The sequence below is a fragment of the Anabas testudineus genome, chromosome 8 (assembly GCF_900324465.2).
Source record: "Anabas testudineus chromosome 8, fAnaTes1.2, whole genome shotgun sequence".
In the NCBI taxonomy this organism is placed as follows: Eukaryota; Metazoa; Chordata; class Actinopteri; order Anabantiformes; family Anabantidae; genus Anabas; species Anabas testudineus.
The window spans coordinates 9,322,912-9,339,874 of NC_046617.1; the positions used below are offsets into that span (position 1 = coordinate 9,322,912).

At 43.1% G+C, this 16,963-nt stretch overlaps 1 protein-coding gene across 1 annotated transcript; it reads right to left on the bottom strand.

The window, feature by feature from the left end:
• Nucleotides 1–3,603: 3,603 nt before the first annotated feature.
• stk17al (serine/threonine kinase 17a like) lies at nucleotides 3,604–15,926 on the bottom strand. Its single transcript, XM_026352172.1, has 7 exons — nucleotides 15,584–15,926; nucleotides 12,050–12,262; nucleotides 7,749–7,893; nucleotides 6,882–7,008; nucleotides 6,741–6,789; nucleotides 6,277–6,456; nucleotides 3,604–5,512 (listed from the first exon to the last, which is right to left on the bottom strand). The coding sequence occupies exons 1-7, from the start codon at nucleotides 15,676–15,678 to the stop codon at nucleotides 5,224–5,226; spliced, it is 1,098 nt and encodes a 365-aa protein (XP_026207957.1). The 5' UTR covers nucleotides 15,679–15,926; the 3' UTR covers nucleotides 3,604–5,223.
• Between the last annotated feature and the right edge of the window lie 1,037 nt (nucleotides 15,927–16,963).

The following is a 16,963-nucleotide window of genomic DNA, read 5'->3' on the forward strand; positions in this document are numbered from 1 at the left end:
AACCTGCTTTTTTTTTTTTTATTTTATTTCTTATTAATCTGTTTTGGTCCTTTTTGAGTTGAAGCACAAAGCGCCATCATCGTGTGTCACTCGTGTACACTGTACACACACATATAAAGAGCCGGTGTGTGCTCTGAGTAACTCCCTGTTCCCGCACCGTAGTAAATAAGAAAAGAACTGTGAGTACTCGAAAAGGTCCACACCACCAGAATCTGTTCCATGTCCGTCTAAAACCCTGGACTCACTTCAAAACGTGTAGCGAGTCAGCAAACAGAGTTCACTGTGGGTACTGTGAAGAGTGTGTATATACAGTTCAGTTTAAATACATGTGAGAGGGCATCCATGTGCACCGGCACTAGCACTCTTTGTATATGTTTCCATGAGCTTAGCCACAGTGAAATTGGACCTTTTTGGGGATAAACTTAGCCGTGTCCCTTGTTTTGGTTGGGTTCTTTACACAGCTTTTGGGTTGAAAAGTTCTCCGTGAACTGAGCATGCCTATTGTGTGGCTTTTTGAGTACGATGTTTGCCAGCAGTGCCCCCACAGTGAGGGAGGATACGGCCGCCGCAGACAGAGGAAAACAGGCAGCAGCATCAGGTCGAGCTACTCTTTGTTGGGAATGCTTTTGTTGCTCTTCGACCATTTCCAGGGACAGAATAAATAGCTGTGCTTAACCAAAGGCATTTGCCTCCCTCACTGCTGCGAATGCGCCACCATGAGAAACATATTACCGGGCGGTTACAAGTGTTTCGCCTCTTATGGAAATTCTCTCTCTCCTTTTTGTTTTTCTTTAGCAAGCATTTCTGGGACACGTGAAAGAAATGTTCTCCATTGTTTGTCCCACTCAATATGAATTTAATCAGTGCTGGGAATTTCAGTCAGGCCGGGGATTGTTATGGTTGATTGTATCTCTGTGAAATACTACTTTAAGATGAAGAAACAGAAAATAACTGTGAGGATTCGTTGTTTTCATCTCGTTCGGGGCTATTACCAGCCGCTGATATCCCTCAGCAGCAACAGGCTGAAATGAAAATAATCTGATTAGCCATGTTGGCGTGATCAGCGAGATCACTGGCCAATGTGGCCACGATGTAAAGGGCAGCGGAGGTAGAGCTTATGACAGAGACAAGGAGGTTTTAATAAATGATGAACAGAGCTGGAGAGGTAAGGCAGCTAGACGTTGCCGGTTTTTCCAAACCCGGGAGGATAGAGATTGTTTTTCTGATTCCTTCTCCCCATGATTTCTTCTCTGACATCACAGTCCTCTCTCCACAACAGCAATCTAATGAGGAACATCAGGGCAAAGGAATGTTCCTGTTATGTAAGGTGCAAGGTGAACTACTTGTGAGAAAACTGGTGCAGTGAGAGAAAGCCAGTGATAATGAGATTGATGTAGACAGGAGAGCGAGGAAATGAGAGAGAGCGGCTGGAGGCTTTGGGAACGTTGTCACTGTCAAGTCTGTCTGTCTGCAAGATGGCCTAGAAAATGAGTTTTTAATTGAAATCTGTGGCCAAACTGTAGAGAGTGTGTTCTACTGATGTGCTTTTGTGCAAAATGCCAAAACCCCAAACTATTTGAAGGACACTGCGCTGTGGGGGTAGCAATAAGACACACAGTACAGTATGTGCACAGACCTCTGTGTGTAAAAGGTTAGAATACATAAATACATGGATTCAAGTTGAGGTATCATGAATGAAGCTGTTTGCTACGACGTGTTGCACAAGAGTCCAAGACTTTATTTATCACAATACACTACACAGTGTGACAGTTCCAGCAAATGGCACAAACCTGATCAATAGATTCACAGAAAAGCTGATCTGACATGTTCAGCACAGGAGCTTGTTGTCGTCCTGTTCCTGGAAAAAAAAAAAAAAAACATTCATACTGCAGTTCTGCTTCTTTGTGATGATTCTGGTATGATCCGACTCTGTGTGATAAGTAAATCAATAGTGCTCTTTTAAAGCTTTTATGTCATCTTCGTCTATCTGATGAGCTATTTCAAGCCACGATTCTGGATATTCTCCTCATCCATCCAGATAACGGGAAGATTTGACTATGACGAAGAAAAGCGCTTTACATAAACAAATGTGGACCCATTACGCGACACCATTTTTGTCAGTGGCACATAGATGGGAAAGCCACAGTCCAGATATCACCCAGCTGGAAAACAATCTTTGGTTACATAACTCATTGTTTTGACCTTTACAGTGCAGAATGCAACCTTTCCATCTACCCAAATCCCATTTCTGGATTTTCACAGACAGGGGATCAAAGTACGACGGGAGGATGACATGACAGACTTCTCCTTAGGACGTGCAGCTGGTTAGCATGAGCTCAAGCGGCTGCTGAGTGATAAATATATTATATTTCATACTATTTTTACTGTTGTTAAACAGTCTCAAGAGAGATAAATGTCTCTCTGCTACTTTAAAACAATATGTGATTCCTGATAATGTTCAAAATCCATTAAGCTGGACTTTAGTTTCAATCCACAGTGATTGTTGTGAGCAGGTTATCTGGATGTCGCAACAAGTTTAAGTCTGCTCTTCATATTTGTTCGGGTCTGTAGATCAGCTCAGCAGCCGAGACAAACCTTAAAAACCAATGTCACCCGAACTGATCAACCACTGCCATAACTGTGCGCGTCTATAAGCGTGTGTGCTGCCTTATGGAAACAATACCACCTCCCAGTGAAAAAAAACAAACCCTTTGGGGAAAATAGAAGGGAAGAGAGGAATAAAGGATGAAGTCTGCCAAAAAAAAAAAAAAAGGAAGGAGGCAAGTTATGAACATTTCTGGAATTCCTCAGCTCCATGAAGCAGCAGGATTTTCTTTAGGGGAAGTTGTCGGTCCAGCCAAGAGCCACCGGAGCAGGACCCCGCGGGGAGCCCCGCATTCTCCTTACTGGCAGCGGCAGAGCTGGACCGGGCTCAGTGCCGACGACGAGAGGAAGAGAACATTAAAGCAAGAATTCAGGAGAGTGGCAGCTCCAAATATTGTTCAACCCGACACAAGTAAACAAGAGGAAAACTTCACATGATGCTGGCATTTCCTGTTCAGAGAGGCTTCTGGATATTTTTACTCTTGAGCCCCAAGCAAGGCTCAAGAGAATATTTTTATGTTCTTCATGATGCTTTGTTTCTGTAAATAGACACTAAGTAGAAAAGCGGATGCTTCACACACAATGTGGTCCAAGTATAGCCAAAATGTTTTAGTGTGATTTTATTTTTTCCTACCAATCACACACAAACAGGTGATACAACATTTATTTATTTATGTTCTAGGTCATAAATAAATAAATATAATATAAGTCAGTAGGATCAACTAGAATAAGGTATTGGAAGAGCAGTCCCTTTGCAAAATGAATTTTATATTTGGTTAGTTATGTTTTTTGTGAAATAAATAACATGAAATCACACAGAGACAGGGGATTTTAATACAAAATGCATGTGTATTTTTTCTTAGTTTACATCTGCAATGCATGCCATCAATATTTATTCATTTTAATATAACGTCCACAAGGACAAGTGCAAACCTGCCTGAAATTCATGAGCAGAAAACAGAAGTAAAAGTTAAACATACAAAATAAGACATGATACAATGATGTTAACATTCATACACTAGTTTAATAAAACAAATCATCGACAAATTCATCTTAATACTAACTCACAATATACATTTCAGTACTTTTTTTGTTGAGAAATTGAGATTTCTCTGCTCCCAGGCATTCGAAGGCAGATATGAAGTACAGTGAGGTTCATCACAATTGAAACTTTGACCCAATTTTCATCCACTTGGTTGTATATTTCACTGATGTATTGCTCAGCTGTTCCACACCCAGTTTCGTAAGCAGGTAAAAGGCCTCGAGTTGATTTACATTGATAATCTGTTGCCGTCATATTAAGCGACAACCACTGGGGTTTAAACTTAAGTCTCCGCTTAAGGCACATGTTGATTTTTACATTTCAAATCCTCTGTGGATGCATAAAGAAAGATGAAAATTGTGTCACTGTTTTCATATTTACATACCTGACTGTATTTATGCAAATCTGGGCTCTTCAGTTGACCATTGTCATCGTTCATCTGTTACAATTCTTCGAACCAAACTGAACTACTCGTTTTAACCCCCTGCCGTTCCCTCTTTTCGCGACTGATGTTTTCACCATATTTAAAGAGCATGAACTCTAGTGGCAACCTTGCAATTAAGTACAAAAACAAAACAAAAAGAAACTTGTGCAACATGTGCAATAGCCAACAAACAAAACCGAGACCTTCAATTCTGACATTTACACAGAAGTGAGGTTGAAAAAGTGGCACAAAGAACAGTGAGTGGTGGAGGTCTGGTAATATGTACAGTACATATGTGTCAGCTAACTGTGCTTGATGAGCCTTTGGTTTTCATATTACTCAGAACGCCAATAACGAACAAAAAAGTGCTCACGATTGTCCTTAAAATAAAATAAAAATAAAAAAAAACATTTCCATCTTAAACCCAGGCCTTGATGTGGTTTTGTTTATTTAAGGAGCTGAAGTGGTATAACAAACATAAATAAACATATAAAACAGTGGAGTAGCCCACGTCTGGTTTCAGCGTAGGTGCCATCTTTGACTTTACTTCCTTTTGTTAAATAAAACCCATCTGTCAAAACTCCTCACTTACTCCAACAAAGCTCATCGTAGAAGGTATGTGTAGGTCAGCCGCAGCATAACTTGTTTTGATGAGAGCACACAGTGAGTGAAGTCATTTCCGAGGAAGCTGGAGAGCGCCTCTCCTCAGTTCGAAAGGCTAATTGGGTGAAAAGAGAAACCAGTGTGCGTGCAGGGGTGAACTAGCCACAGTGTGAACTGGAGCCAAGTTCAGTTCTGTCACTTTTAAGGCAGCAGTGCAGTGCTGCGGCACAGTCCTTGTGCGTCTCCCCCTCCCTCCCTCTTCTTTCTCCTGCGTCTTTATTCCTCTAACATTCCTCCCATGCAATCATAAATCAGCGTGGTGTAGCATGTATAGTACACACACACATGCGCGGACACTCACACACACACGTAGAGGTATCAAACGACACGCAGCCCACAGATATCACAGCAGTTGAAGCAGCAGGCATACAGCATCCATATAGCACGGCCCTGAGTCAAGGCCAAGAAGCTGCAGGCTCACTGGCTTTCAGTGTCTGCTCCAAGGAGTTTCAGTTTCTTAAGTCTCTCTTCAGTCTCTGCGAAACGTCATTCAGCAGATCAGCTCCTGCTGCTGTATTTCAGGTCGGGTGGGAAAAGGGGGCTCGCTGAAGGAGAAGGCATCCCGGCCCGTCTTGAGCTCGCCCTGGCCCGGGCACTTGAGGTACGACCCGAGTAAATCCAGCTCAGGGGACGGAGCCGGGCTCTCGGGCTCCGACTCCGACTGGCTCGTCTCCGGTTCGTCCAACGAGGAGGCAGTCATGGTGTGGAGGTGTGGATGGGGATGGGGCAGCGAGTTCAGCCAGGGGTGTTTGAGGCATTCTTCTGCCGTGGCTCTCTTCCTGTGCACACAAACACAATAACACTGTGGATGAGTGGAAATTCCCTGAGAGTTTACATAACCAATGCATCGCCTGGATCTTCCAATTCACTCAATCTGCTCGTTCACAGACATCGGCCATTTTTCTTTTCAACTTTTGGATTGGAAAAACCACAGAAAGAGTTGTTCTTACTCTGAGGATTTTTCCCCTCTATCTTTCACCCATTACTCAAACACTGAGGAATCTGCAACTTTTTCCAACACCACCACTAATCTGCTGCAATTAAATGATACAGACTGGAGATTATGGCTACAGATATGAGACAGAGGCTGCTGCTACTTCTCATCAATAAATTGTGGTGACAAATTAGGGGCTCTCTGCTGCAGCTGTCAATGACAGTGAGGGTTAGGATTAAGTTAGTCACAAGTGGTTACATAGCTTCTCTCGGAAATAACCTTCTTCGATTCTCTTTAAACACGGTGACATGTTTTAGCTGTTGCATCAGTGTTTGGTGTAACGTCAAAAAAAAAAAAAAAAAGGACAGTGTTTAATTGAGATTAAATAACAACCACGATTTGCAAAAAAAGGAAATGAGTTCTCGCCTGAGTGACGCAAACCTCGTTACCACACGTACTTGTTTAAAAGGATGTACTTCCGTGGCGCTTTGAACCTGACTCACATCCTTTATGTGTAAATCAGCTCAGATTGATGCTGATGGAAACTTTGAAGTTTTAGCCATAATCACAACATCAGATCCTCTTTATTATTACTGTAAGCAACCTCACCTGGGGTTTTTAACCAACAACGACTTGATGAAGTCAATCGCCAGGGAGGAGATCCCCTCGAATGTGTCTTGCGAGTAGTCTACGTTGACTTGGGAGATGTTGAGAAATGTCTCCTGCTTATCGTCACCCAGGAAGGGAGACTCGCCGGTCAGCATGACGTAAGTCAGGACCCCGATACTCCTGGAAGAGAGGGAAGAAAAAAGAGAAGTTAGGGGCTAATTTGTCATCTTTGAAGATCACAACATCACATTAAATCATTAATTAACTGCAGATCTAAGACAAAGGTGATCTTGTATCTTGTGGTCAAAGGTCTGCACATAAAACTGCTGTCTACACTTCAGGGAGGAGATGTCACTGTCCTGAATTTGTCTTCATTGCCAGAAAAGAAAAAGCATGATTGACTTCTGCATGGCATCCACTGACATGCCTGGAAATAGTCTCATTAACACTAGCAGCTCACTCACCACATGTCCGTAGCGGTGCTTATGGGTTCGTAGTTCAGGATTTCTGGTGCTGCAACAGGAACACATGGTCACATTTAGTTATGGTAAGTGATACAACTGAAAAGGGATTCTAGGTATTTAAGGACTGAAAGCAGGACTCACCCACATACTCTGGGGTACCCAGGATCTCCCTGACTTCTGTGATGCTGTCCATGCGCCTTGACAATCCAAAGTCCACAATGCGAATGTCCCCCAGGGGTCTGGCACTGGTCAACAGGATGTTCTGGGGCTGGAGAGAACACACAGGCAGATTAAAACGGACGTATCTTGCATAAGCATTAATGATTATTCAAGACGCCTGTGATCTGACATCATTAAAACATCCCAGTGGGAACAAGTCAGAGAAATGGAGCTAACGGTTCCTCCGGGGAACGGTTAGCTCCTCTGATCTCTGATCATCCACTTAGCCTTTCAGACACGACTGAAAACAGGTACGATATTCCTGCCAACCACTTAGAGGGCTCCTTGATTAGTATGTGCTGTGCTGTGGTGTGCCTAAGACTGTGCTTAATTCTGGGTTAGACTGGCTGAATGCCAGAGTTGGCTGGAACATTTGAGATAAACACAGACCCACTCCAGTCCATCACACCCCAAGAGCAAATGCAGAGTGCTTAAGATTCACCTCTTGAAACACTTAACCTCACTCCACCAAAATGTTTTCCATCACTCCGGCTCCACATTTATTCTGACCTGATTCGTTTTTAACGTGCTTGTTCACTTTGAAAATACATTTAGTTAATGTTTAGAGAAGTGCAGATAAGAAGAGCACTTCGCTGATGACTGCCTTGTTACCTCAGGGGCCATTAAATAAAATATGATAGCTCAGCGAGGTTTTCTTTACTGAACGATGGCTCGTGGGAATAGGGTCGTGACACACTGAATGAGCTGTGGTTGCATAACAGAAATCATATCTCTCACTCAAGGGAATATGCTGTCCCATATTGTCACACAACATTTCAGCGCACTTACTTTCAGATCCAGGTGAACCACATTGTTTCGGTGCAGAAAGGCCACTCCATTCAGGATCTGCTTGGCCAGTCGGATCACATCTTTCTCTGTGAAGGCGTCGTCGTTATCGGCGACGCACTGGTTGAAGATTTCGCCACCAGCGGCACTGAAAGGAAAGCACAGGAAGGAAACCTTAGAAAACAAAGCAAGGATAAGATGTGAAGAAAACAGCTGTACATGAACAGCCACCCAGTGGAGTTTGGTTTGGCTCAAGTTCATTTTTGATTATTCATTTTAACTTATCATAATAAATGCTTTAAACTGCACAAATACGCCCTTTCCTCTTAGTCTGAGTTGCACAAGTTGATAAAAGCAGATTCCAACCCATCCCATTAATACAAATTTAGAGAACAAACCTAAAGTCATTTCCACTTTCGATAAAATTATGTAACAACCTGTCTCCTCATTAGTGTACTTTGGCTTGTACGTCCACATCTACACAGTGCGTGTGGGTACAATATAAACCAATTTAACTTTGGTTCCCCACCTTTATATGTACTTTCCCCTTTTCAGGAATATTATGAGATAAGAATGGTCATGTTGGCTTACAGCAGGTTGAGATAAGGCTTTATACAGGCTGATTTATTGCAAGTGAGCTTGCTAAATCAAAACGGAGAAAAGCAGCAACTAATCTGAGCCTTCAAAATTCAGTAAGTAGAAAAGAACACATGTTGAGATGCATAGAGGACAGATAATGTGCATAAAGGTTGTTAACCCCACTATACTGTAAGCCTGCATAGTTTTCTGGTCATTAGCAGATCAGAAGTTAAATATGAGGGATTATCCTTTTTCTATCTAATCTAGTCATTTGACAACTCGCTGGTGACTGTTCACATTTTTCTAGAAGGACTAGTCAGATTCCTGCCTGGTCTTGCTGTGCTTGTGTAATAAGGTTAAGTAAAGTGGAGACATGGTGGATTTACAATGGATGCTCCATCAGTCAGACTACAGCCTGAAGCTGACAGTTCACCCAACACAAAACTAGAACCATGTGTAGGGGGATTTAGATGACACACATGCTTTTCATCTCTCTGAGGAAAATTTGAGACCAGGCCCTGGGGATGTCAGTTACATAACCAGTACCACTGAATCCCCTGTTAGCCTCCTAAACCCGCACTTTTTCACCATCATCAGCTGTGAAAATAGCACCTGTGTTTTGTTGGATTTTGAGGATATCCGTCAGTCGTTCCTGTAATCCTTTATATTTATTTATTTATTTTTGCTGAGAGCAAAAAATGCTTGACCTACCACCTACCCCTACTTGTTGCAGACATACTCAAGCCCACCTACCAAACCCAATAGAATTAAGTAGCAGTGGGGACATACAATGAAATCCAGCACTCAGCCTCTTTACACTGATCTGCACAAGCAAGCCTGGTCTTAGTGTTTTCATTTGGGAGAGGAAATGAAAGACATGATTGAAACTTGACAGACACTTTTCCCCTTTGTCTCATTTTTCCCCCCTGAAATCTCCAAAGATCGTGCCCGCAGTGAATTGGTACTGTATTTAGAATAAACTTGAATCTGACAAGTTAGGCATCTACAGTATAGCACTTGAGTGAACAATTAAAGACTTGTCATGAGTAAGTGTTTCAGTATATTCATTAAGCTGTCAGCAGAGCACCTGAAATGATGTAAAATCTTGATAAAGCCTGTCCTGTTTAAGTTCAACAGACTGCACACACTCTGCCCAAGCACTTAAGAATGATCTGATACTTCCCCGAAGTCCAAATATTGTCTCATGCCTTCCAAGAGCGCTAATGTACTCACTGCTTCAGTCTGTAGGCAGACATCCTCCCCTGCACTAACCCGCAAGAATAAGCTCACTGTAACCAAACAACCACTTGGGGCTCAGAGCTGACAACAGATGAGTCTCAGTCTCCAAATGAAAGGGTATAAAGAGGAAATAAGCACAAAATAGATCTAGATTAGTAAACCAAATCAGTCCTGTATTGGTAGCTTTATTTGGTCATTGCCCTTCTTGGTACACCACCACGCCAGGTGCTCATTGACGTCACCTTTACGTCACCCTGTCAACCAGACTGCATAAGCCAAACCTGTCTGTTGACTCAGTTTTCCTGGACAGTCTAATTAGAGCCTAAAGAGGTCACTAATGCTCTGGTGCCATTACATACAGGAGAACATACATGACGCTGCTCTCTAAACAAGTTAGGAAATTGAAAGATTTACTTAAATTGAAGTCATGTCGCCCTGAGTGAGATCATGTGGTGAATCATGCACTGTATGCAAAAGTGTTCTTACATCAGGTGGAGTTGCGAGAAGATACCATTGGGAGTGTGGAAATACTATTGGTCAAGCTAAAAGACGAAATAGAGGTAACGCACGGTGGAGATGATGCCGAGTTAAGTAAGATTCGTGAGGCAAATGTTGATGATGGAAAAAAAAAATAATAATGGTGAATAAGAAGGCAGCAACATGCATTGGGACTTAAATTCCTTTCTACATACAGTAAGTAAGCCTCAAAAAGGTTACAGTGCACTTCATTATAGAGAAAGAAAGCAGGACTATGCTCTGTGGAGAGTTCATCGTCAGGACCATTTTTAGCTACTGTGCACAAAATACGTTTCAGATCTCAGAGGTGCTGCGCGATCATTTTTCATGGAAGTGACCGTCTCTCCAACTAGTCATTATACTGGGGGTTTCTGTGGTACCGACACATGCTGGAGCTCCACTTTGAAAGATGATTAGAATTCAACTTCTCGCTTCCATTTCTCTGACATTACACCAAGGATGTGGTTGCGGCTACGAGAAGCGCACGCTCGCGCACGCGTGTGCGCACAACACTTTATACCAGTGTGGGGGTGTGCTACTTTTGGGAGCCTTGCTTGCTGCTTGCATTTAAAACCACAGGAAATGGAAAATGGTTTGCAATTCTTGAAACTCATGCTGAGGTCAGGCAGTTTAAAGAAGCGGCCCCTTCGCCAGCCGAGGGTCTCGCTGTAAGTGCCGGCGCAGCTTTCAGGACAAATGTAGACAATAACTGTGAAAAGCGTGGGCTGACATTTTAAATTAAAACCAACCTCTCTAAGTGCTAAAATATTGTGCAGACTGCTTGATTATAAGCTCCCAGACTCCCAGTGCAGCTCCATTTGGCAGCCGGAGCGGAACTGTGGACTAGTGCCGACTGACCTCCTGCTATGTTTTCTCAGCAGTCGTGCAGTAGTGACCTGTGGCGCTACTTCCCCTTTCACACTTCAGTCAGGGGTCAAACACAGCCCCCTCCCCTCCATAGAGAGGCTTTTGTTCTGCAAAGACATTCCATGTCTGGGTTGGGGATGACTAGCAAGGAGAGGGCTTCCTGCCCGAGTAGCAAGCAGTTCAGGAACAGGGTCAGGAGAACGTGGCTCATGCATAATTGCCCCGTGTCATCTCCCAGTAAAGAGGGAAGCGAGGTAATTAAGATGCTAAGTATCCTTTCCAAATCCTAATCAAAGGCTGTCATTAAAGCAGACAGAGGATACTTAATACTGCCAGATAATTTCCTTCACAACCAACTAGAGCCAGACAGCTTGAATGACCTTGCTGGGTCACTGACTGATCACTTCAACTCAGACAGTTCACTTGCACATTAAATATCAATCAAGTACTGAGCAGCACTTTTTCTCACAGCAGCGTTTCACTGACTCATTTGTGGATTTAAACTTTGTAAACCAAGTATGTTGCAGTTTTGCCACGTTGATATTTTAAAGTGACACTTCTTCACAGCCATTTAGCGTAACAGGGCCGCGGTGCGGAGGTGAGCAGCAAACCGCACAGTGCAACAATTTCCATTTAAGGCAGAGCTCAATGCATAATAGTAAGAGAGCCTGCATCTCGCATGCGTATGCGAGGTGAGAAAGACTTGCAGCTGTTTTCTCAGCAAATGGCTGAGAATACAAAGATTTTTTTTTTCCCAGATCAGATAAAAGCTGACAATTCAGAAGAAAGCATGAAAGAACTGACATTCAAGTCATGCATAATACAGGATATTGCATCATTTGTATGCAAGATTTGATTAATTAACACGTTAGCTATTAATTTACTGTGTGTTCTGACACCTGTTTCTGCCTGCAGACCTCAATCTGCCATGACATTAGAAATGAATGAATATCTAAGGGTTCATTCAGACCTATCTAACAGCTAAGGTGTTTTTATGTAATGTTCATTGTTCTTTGTCTCACATCAGTGCACAAACACAGATAAGGCAGAATTCAGTGAATGTTTAAAGAGTTTTCTTTTTTGCTGCACGTCTGCTGTCTTACCACTCCAGAACGAGGATGATTTCGGTGTTGGTTTCATAGACCTCGTGCAGCGCCACCACATAAGGGTTTGCCTTGGCCGACTCAAGCACGGCGATCTCATTCAAGATGTCCATGCGGCAGTCCTCGCCCTTCCGTCGCTTTCGCAGGAACTTGGCAGCAAACTGCTTCCCTGTTGCTTTTTCAATGCACTTCTTCACCACCGCAAACTTTCCCCTGGGAAACAAAGAAGGGAGAGAGCGAGAGAGTGATTAGTGAGGAGGCAGAGTAATCACAACCACATTATTGGTTTTTCCAAATACATTTGGTTAGAGATGGTTCTGTTCGGTGTCCAAGTGGCCAAAGGGACAACTGAATCGAATTTAGGTCACTCAAACAGCAGCAAATGAAAGGCTAAAATTGCTGGACGTACATCATGACAGTTAAACTGTTATGAGGTGAAACCTAGATTACAGTGCAAAGACGTTTCGAAAAAGCACACGAAAAGGCCACGACTGCAAGGCTGTAGGCGAGGCTGAGAGATAAGAAGGTTAAGTGGCATCATTTGAAACACAGAAACTGCTATTAACCACCGATACGCTCAGCCAAGAAGGCGTCGTTAGACACTTGGCAGAGATTTCTCTCTTTCTCCTCCTTTTCCTTTAGCCTTCAGGAGGGTCTGACGAGGGGAAGATAAGGGTGACGGTTTCTGCAAGAGCTGCTCAATATTGGGCAGGGGCCCTGATAAGGCTAATGGCACTTTACAACTCAAGCTAAAACATAGAGATTAAAGAGCTTGCATGTCAGTGGAATAGTATAAGATAAAAAAAAGAACATCTCCTTTGAGAATTTCACTTTCACTACCACTCATTTTTCTTTGAATACACTGATTCACAGGAGGTGTCAAAGATCAGCCGTGGGTGCTGGCAGGATGTCCGATGTGCGCCTCTCTGTTTTGGGTCAACCACAATCACCAGTTGTCCATCTCGCACTAATAACGATGCCTTGTCTGCGTCCTTTTCTTTACAGCTGACAGCAACATGGACAAATGAATTGTGTTGACGCCTTCGCCCAGACCCGCGGCCAGAGCCTGCTTCTCCTTTGACAGTCACACAAAAGCTGACCAGCAGGCTAACTCGGCAGCTCTGAGACCAAGACCACCCACCTGACCACCACTGGGCAGGCCAGGCAGGGGGGTTGGAGCCTGAACAGCATGCCAGAATGGACAGCGTGATCTCAACATCTAAATCCAACTAAGATCCCAATGTTTTAATGAGCTACATAATGCACATACACTGCAGAAGCATGTGAAGATGCCCAAATTGGGAAGAATCGAAATGAGGTGGTCAAGTCAGAAAGGCCCAGTCAGCGTGGTGCCAGCCATTTTCCCCACACAAGGTCACACCGAGCCCACAGCGCTGCAGACCAAAAACAGCAACTGTTCTGGCCGGAGCCGGGTTCTGTTTTGGCTACCACGCCGGCTGCTGTGAGGCCTGTTCCATCTCTTTCTCCGTTTCCCAGTCGCGCCGAATGGTGATGACGCATTGTTCAGACTGAAAAGGCAAAAGCCATCAGAGCCTTTTCATCCTTAATTAGCCAAGTTCAGAGCAACTGAGTGTGGGCTGGGAACTACGTATTGGGTGAAAAGGAATGACTGCTGGCCACAGAAAGAGGCAACAGGAGCTCTTTTCAAAGACTACAACAGATCAGAGGTTACTAAACACGGTCATCTTCCAGCCAGCCATGCAACTACATAGATGCACAGAACCTATACATTACAGTGCAGTGGTTCAATGTGATGTTTAGTTTCCTTTTTGCAGCGCCGCTACAGACAGAAAACTCTGAGACCTTTTTAAACATTTGTTCTGAATCACTGAACAGTGCAAAATGATTTATACAGACCACAAGGTTCATTTGCAGGGTCACCCCCAGCAGAAGCTGTCTGAAACTGGACTGCCATCAGTCATCAACTAACACAAAACAGCATCTATACAGCAATGGAGATGGTGATAATTTGATTGAGAAACTTGTTTCCTGTGGAGTCTGTGTGTTTTGTCTCCCCCAGTGGGGCATTGATTCACGTCTCAAGTGCAATGAGAAATGACAGTTCTCCCAGCACTCATTTGCCTGTTTCACAGACGGAGTTCCTCTTCCTGCTTTTGAGTTGGCCACAACATTTTATTGTGCATAGTTCTGCAGGGGACCACAGTGTATTATGCAAAGTTTGATGTGGCGAGGCTTTGAAACTAGGGCCAATGACTCTTACTGCTTGTTTCAATTTAAAGAGAGTTGGAAAAAGTTAAAAATAAAAACTCAACTCTGGCACCGACATGATTGAATATGGTCAACATCACACCTAATATACTCCATGTATTGCATAGCTGATGCTGGTGTATGTACATTCCTGAGCTTATGAGGCCTGATCTCTGGATGTTGATGGTTTGGGGAAAGAGGATGAAAGGCTGAAGTATAAGGGTGAGAGGGGGAGGAGGGGGGGGGGGGGGTGTTTAGAGGCTGCTCTAGTCTAAACTACTTCTTCTTAGGCAGCCTCAAGCTAACCCCGCAGGCTGCCACAGGGTGTCTGACAAGGACAACTGGCTGCTGCGGTGCACAGACTGTGAGGCTGTCACACAGCTCAGCAGAGCACCGAGCTTACAGTGAACACTGGAGTTACAGCGACAGATGCAGAATTAGTACAAGATGTAATCAAACAGCTGTTGCATTAAGTGGAACCCAAAAACTCCAGTGTGGTTCCTCATTGAAATTCAGATTGTTTTCTGGGGAAACTCACTGATGTCTGACATACTGGGGAACCCCCAATTTCAATTGCAGTTAAATGTGTTCTTCAGTGTGCCAGATCCAGGTGACACAAAATGCATTTAGCTGGAGAGAGACTATAAAAGATTGTAGGTTGGAGCCATGGAGATGCATCATGTTTCATGCTGAACTCATGGTAAAACAGATATGGAAGAAGAAACTGCAAATTAATAATGTTTCAATTTTAACATGTTTCACCTGCAATACTGGGGCACATTCAGCACATGTCTGCAGAATAATACTTAAAAATAGCTCATAGCATTTGAGCTGTGACCACAGCTTGATCTGAAATACACTGGTGAAAATGAACTAGACCGCAGGGCATCGACACAAACGACTGTCCAGAGACACAGGGAACAATATGATGCTTTCATGCGCAGCGGACATACGAGCAGAATTTGCACAGTGCAACTTATTAAAGTCAAACTTCATGTTAACTAGCATCTTTAAAAAAAACAAACAAAAAAAAAAACTTCACTGACTGTGTCTCAACGACTAGGAAGTCTTACAAAGTTTCAGACACTGCTGCCACAGCGCACCTTCATCCTCTGGGAGGAATGCGCGATTGGAAATGTCCAATTAACGCGCTTCTCATCAACACGTGCAGAGAGCAAATCTAATATGATTATCCGATTTGCCTAAGCTTATTCACATATTGAGGTGTAATCCAACCAGTGAGCACACACACACGTTTGTTTTTCTCCCGTGAATGAAACGTCGTAGCCCGACAAACAAACTCACCTGCCCAGTTCTTTACCGACCAACTCGTAATTGGCCGTGAACGGGTCACCTCTTATCCTCGTGTGGATTTTAGTCACCATTCCTTTTTTGTTCATTTTTGCTGAATCTTGATGCTTTGAAGGTGGGAAAAAAAAATCTTATTCTTCTATGACAAAATGCAACAAAGACTATTTTCTACACCGATCAAGTAAAAACTCGCATGATAAAAAAAAAAAGAAGTTGTCGATTAGATCTAACAGCAGCTGTGTCCAACCACCGGCAGATAATCCAGGTTAAGAGCGTCCCAGACGAGAGGATGGTGTCCTGCAGGAGTGTGACACACTGTACTGTGGATGAGTTTGAGTGCTACTACACATTCAGGACAATAAACTCCTCGGCAGGTCCCGCCCCTCGACGATGACGCGCAGCTGTAGGAAGCCAATGAAGAGGCGGAGCCAGCGCTGCGTTCAGGTGACAGGAGCTTACATGTTAGTGCCAGTGCACAAGCAAAAAAACAAATACTTTTAGCATTAGTTTCAGTTTTTTAGGATACTTAAAACAAAAAGAAATCTGTTTAAAAGGTGGTCAAGAGGCTGCTTGTTTAACTGAAGTCTTAACAATTGTGTTAACGAGCTGAAAACCACTCATCAGTGATTAGGCTCATTCCTGAATAACTCTGATTAATCAGTGAATAAGTTCATAAGAAAGTCTTTCCTGATTAATTTAATCATCTTAAGCTGCAGAAACCCATTTAACTCATTACTAATTAAATCATTAGTTAGTCTTTTTGACATCTCAGGTAGAGCACTATGAGCAAAATATACTTAAAAACAATATGATTGAATCAACATTAAAGTTTTGTCCCAGATTTTCCATCCTCAGTGACAGTGACACAGATTCACCCACCATCCTAAAAGTTGTTTCAGACTCAGTTTTAGTTAAACTTTGACGATTGTGCCTTTAGATTTTAATCAGAGATGTTAAATGAAATGCAGCATCACAATATGTAAATGAAACTGTCAAGCATAACGTCAGCAGTACTTGTGGTTTGGAACGTATCATATTAATGAAGTCACCTCGTGTGATTTCAGTTTTTATAATTCTTCAAATGCCAGGACAGTTTTGATGTATTCTGATGGATGTTTATCACTTTGGAAGTCCAACCTTGACACATTTGAGACACCAAAATGGTTGTAAGGGTTGTGTTGTACTTGTACTTGAGTAGCTGATCCTACACGTCTACTCTAAATTGTACCCACTTACCTGAAGTTTACTCCAGTAGAAACGTAATTGTTCTAGAAAGAACAGAGAGTTCATATTTACATGCCCGAGCATTCGCTCACAAACATCTTTGACATGTTTGACATCCTCATTGGTACGGTATGTGTTTTGCTGCTACTT

What these genes read in the sequence shown, in the direction of transcription:
- stk17al (XM_026352172.1), bottom strand. Translation starts at nt 15,678, where the DNA reads ATGAACAAAAAAGGAATGGTGACTAAAATCCACACGAGGATAAGAGGT. An exon ending in GTCGGTAAAGAACTGGGCAG is followed by an intron (nt 12,263 to 15,583) that starts GTGAGTTTGTTT and finishes TTTGTTTCCCAG; the next exon opens with GGGAAAGTTTGCGGTGGTGA. An exon ending in ATCATCCTCGTTCTGGAGTG is followed by an intron (nt 7,894 to 12,049) that starts GTAAGACAGCAG and finishes CTTTCCTTTCAG; the next exon opens with TGCCGCTGGTGGCGAAATCT.